The sequence below is a fragment of the Canis lupus genome, unplaced genomic scaffold (assembly GCF_011100685.1).
Source record: "Canis lupus familiaris isolate Mischka breed German Shepherd unplaced genomic scaffold, alternate assembly UU_Cfam_GSD_1.0 chrUn_S1054H1223, whole genome shotgun sequence".
Lineage (NCBI taxonomy): Eukaryota > Metazoa > Chordata > Mammalia > Carnivora > Canidae > Canis > Canis lupus.
This window is the reverse complement of record NW_023329868.1, coordinates 2,126-4,943: the sequence shown is the minus strand read 5'-3', so window position 1 is coordinate 4,943 and position 2,818 is coordinate 2,126. Positions and strand designations below refer to the sequence as shown.

Genomic DNA, 2,818 nt, shown 5'->3' with positions numbered 1-2,818 from the left:
ACAGGGACATCTGGGTGATTAAGAAGCTGAGCGTCTAACTTTGGCTCAGGGCTGATTCTGGCCCAGGACCCAGCCCCACATTGGGCTTCCTATGGGGAGCCTGCTTCTCCCTCTGCCTGTGTCTCTGCCTCTCTCTGTCTCTCTCACAAATCAATAAGTAAAACCTTTTACAAATAAAAGAAACCACATCTAAAAAATCAACTTCTGAAGATAATCGATTTCTTTTTAATTATACGGCCCCGATATTTAAACTATGGCTTTTCAAAACCATCAACAAGGAAAAAATTTTAAAAAGCAACAGATAAGTACTAGGAGATCATGAAAACCAGCCCATCGCACTGCGCCGCACCCACGCCCCGGCAGCGCGTGGTCCGGGAGGCCCCGCCAGCGAGACAGCCAGCCCGGGCGAGGGAGGAGGAGGGCGCCGCGTGCAGCCCGCCCCCGCCCCGGCCCCGGCGGCTCGCACCTTCCTCAGCGCCGACATCCTCGAGCGCTCTGAGTTCAGCAGGCGAAGGGCGACATGCTTTGTGGCCCGTCCGTCCATCCGCACCGCCAGCCGACAATCCGCGGGCCGCCGCCGCCGCCGCCACCGCCACGCTCCCACCCGCTCCAGCCCACCTCGGAGCCCCCGCCGGCGCCTGCGCACTGGGCGCCCCGGAGGCCTGGCGCGCTGGGGGCCAGCCGGCGCGCGGAGGCACCTGGGAAGGGCCAGGCAAGCGCGGGGAGCCCAGGCAGCGCCGAGCAGCGTCCGGGATCCTTCCGCCCCACCGCTCCCCCGCCCCTGCCGGCGCAGGCCCCGCCCCGGATGCCACCTGTGGCGCGGGTCCCTGGCGCTGGGGCGGCGGTAGCCTGCAGCAAGTGCAGCTCGCCCGCAGCCCCACGGTCCCAGCGCGCCTGCGCGGCCGGTGCCAGGGCGACAGGAAGGTAGCGCGCGTCCCCCAGGGGCGGTGCCCCCATCCGGAGGACAGACCGGCACTTGCTGCCTCGGGCGACGTGGACGGAGGCTCTCGAGCTGTCCAGGGACCGTCTGTCCGCCGCTGGCGCTGCCCTAAACACGAGCCGCTTCCGCCTGGGCCCCTGGGCCCTCGCCGCTGCCCGCGGGAGCCGGACGCCGCCCCCTCCTCAGGCCCCGCAGCTCCTCAGCCCGCCCGTCTGCCCGGAACAGTCCCGCCGCACCCACGCCCGGGAGTGCAGGGTCCGGGAAGCACCGCCGGCGAGGCACCAGGCGCCGCAGGGACAGGCCGCCGCGCAGCCACGCCGGTCACCCTGCAGCTCCGGGTCCCTGCCCGCGCCCCGCCCGCGGCCCGTACCTTCCTCAGCGCAGACATCCTCGGCGCTCGGAGTTCAGCAGGCGCAGGGCGACAGGGCACACCCCGTCCATCCGCAGGGCTGGCCGTCAGTCCGGGGGACCGCGCTCGACGCAGTGCACGCTGGGAGCCCCCCCCGGCGCCTGCGCACTGGTCGACCGGGAGGCCCCGCACGCTGGGGGCCGGCCTGAGTGCGGAGGCACCTGGGAGGGGCCACACCCGCACCGGGGAGCCCAGGCAGCACCGCGCCCTGCCGTCCGGGGGTCCTTCCGCCCCACCGCTCCCCCGCCGCCGCCGCCGCCGCCACGCGCCCACCGCGCTCCAGCCCGGCACGCTCGGAGCCCGCCGCCGGCGCCTGCGCACTGGGCGCCCCGGAGCCTGGCCGCTGGGGCCGGCCGGCGCGCGGAGGCACCTGGGGAAGGGCCAGGCAGTGCGGGGAGCCCAGGCAGCGCCGCGCCCCGTCGTCCGGGGTCCTTCCGCCCCACCGCTCCCCCGCCCCTGCCGGCGCGCAGGCCCCGCCCCGGATGCCACCTGTGGCGCGGGTCCCCTGGCGCTGGAGGCGGCGGTAGCCTGCAGCAAGTGCAGCTCGCCCGCAGCCCCACGGTCCCAGCGCGCCTGCGCGGCCGGTGCCAGGGCGACACGAAGGTAGCGCGCGTCCCCCAGGGGCGGTGCCCCGCATCCGGACAGACCCGGCACTTGCTGCCTCGGGCGACGTGGACGGAGGCTCTCGAGCTGTCCAGGGACCGTCTGTCCGCCGCTCGCGCTGCCCTAAACACGAGCCGCTTCCGCCTGGGCCCCTGGGCCCTCGCCGCTGCCGCGCGGGAGCCGGACGCCGCCCCCTCCTCAGGCACCGCAGCTCCTGCAACCCGCCCGTCTGCCCGGCACAGCCCGCGCGGCACCCACGCCGCGGGAGTGCAGGGTCCGGAAGCACCGCCGCGAGGCACCCAGGCGCCGCGAGGGACGAGGCCGCCGCGCAGCCCGCACCGTCGCCCGGCAGCTCGGGTCCCCTGCCTTCGCCGCGCCGCGGCCCCCGCGGCTCGCACCTTCCTCAGCGCGCTGACATCCTCGGGCGCTCGCGGTTCAGCAGGCGCAGGGCGACATGCTTTGTGGCCCGTCTGTCCGCAGGGTCGGCTGGCCGTCAGTCCGGGGGACCGCGCTCGAGCCCAGTGCACGCTGGGAGCCCCTCGCTGGCGCTGCGCACTGGGGCCTCACGGGGTAAACAACCCCCTGAGCCCTGCACCAGGCAGGGGGTTGAGCAGCTCCCCCAAGTGCTAACAACTGAAAATCAGCACAATAGACCCTCCCCCAGAAGACCAGCGAGAAGGACAGGGGAAAAACAAGTTATTGACCAAGCAGCACTGGAAAGTTCCAGGGTAAGACAAGCGACTTGCAGGATACAGAATCAGACGATACTCCCCCTTGTTTTGTTGTGTTGTTGTTGTTGTTATTTTTTTTTCTGTTTGCTTCCCCCACCCTTTTTTTTTCTTTTTTTCTTTTTCTTCTCTTTTTCT

The 2,818-nt window shown here is 70.8% G+C and overlaps 1 protein-coding gene across 1 annotated transcript; it reads left to right on the top strand.

Moving 5' to 3' along the window:
- Positions 1 to 318: 318 nt before the first annotated feature.
- Positions 319 to 2,522, top strand: LOC119878164 (collagen alpha-1(I) chain-like; the record flags this gene model as incomplete). The annotated part of the gene is made up of 2 exons (XM_038588889.1): positions 319 to 1,952; positions 2,048 to 2,522. Coding segments are annotated over exons 1-2 (2,109 nt in total), but the record flags the coding sequence as incomplete, so codon positions are not given.
- Between the last annotated feature and the right edge of the window lie 296 nt (positions 2,523 to 2,818).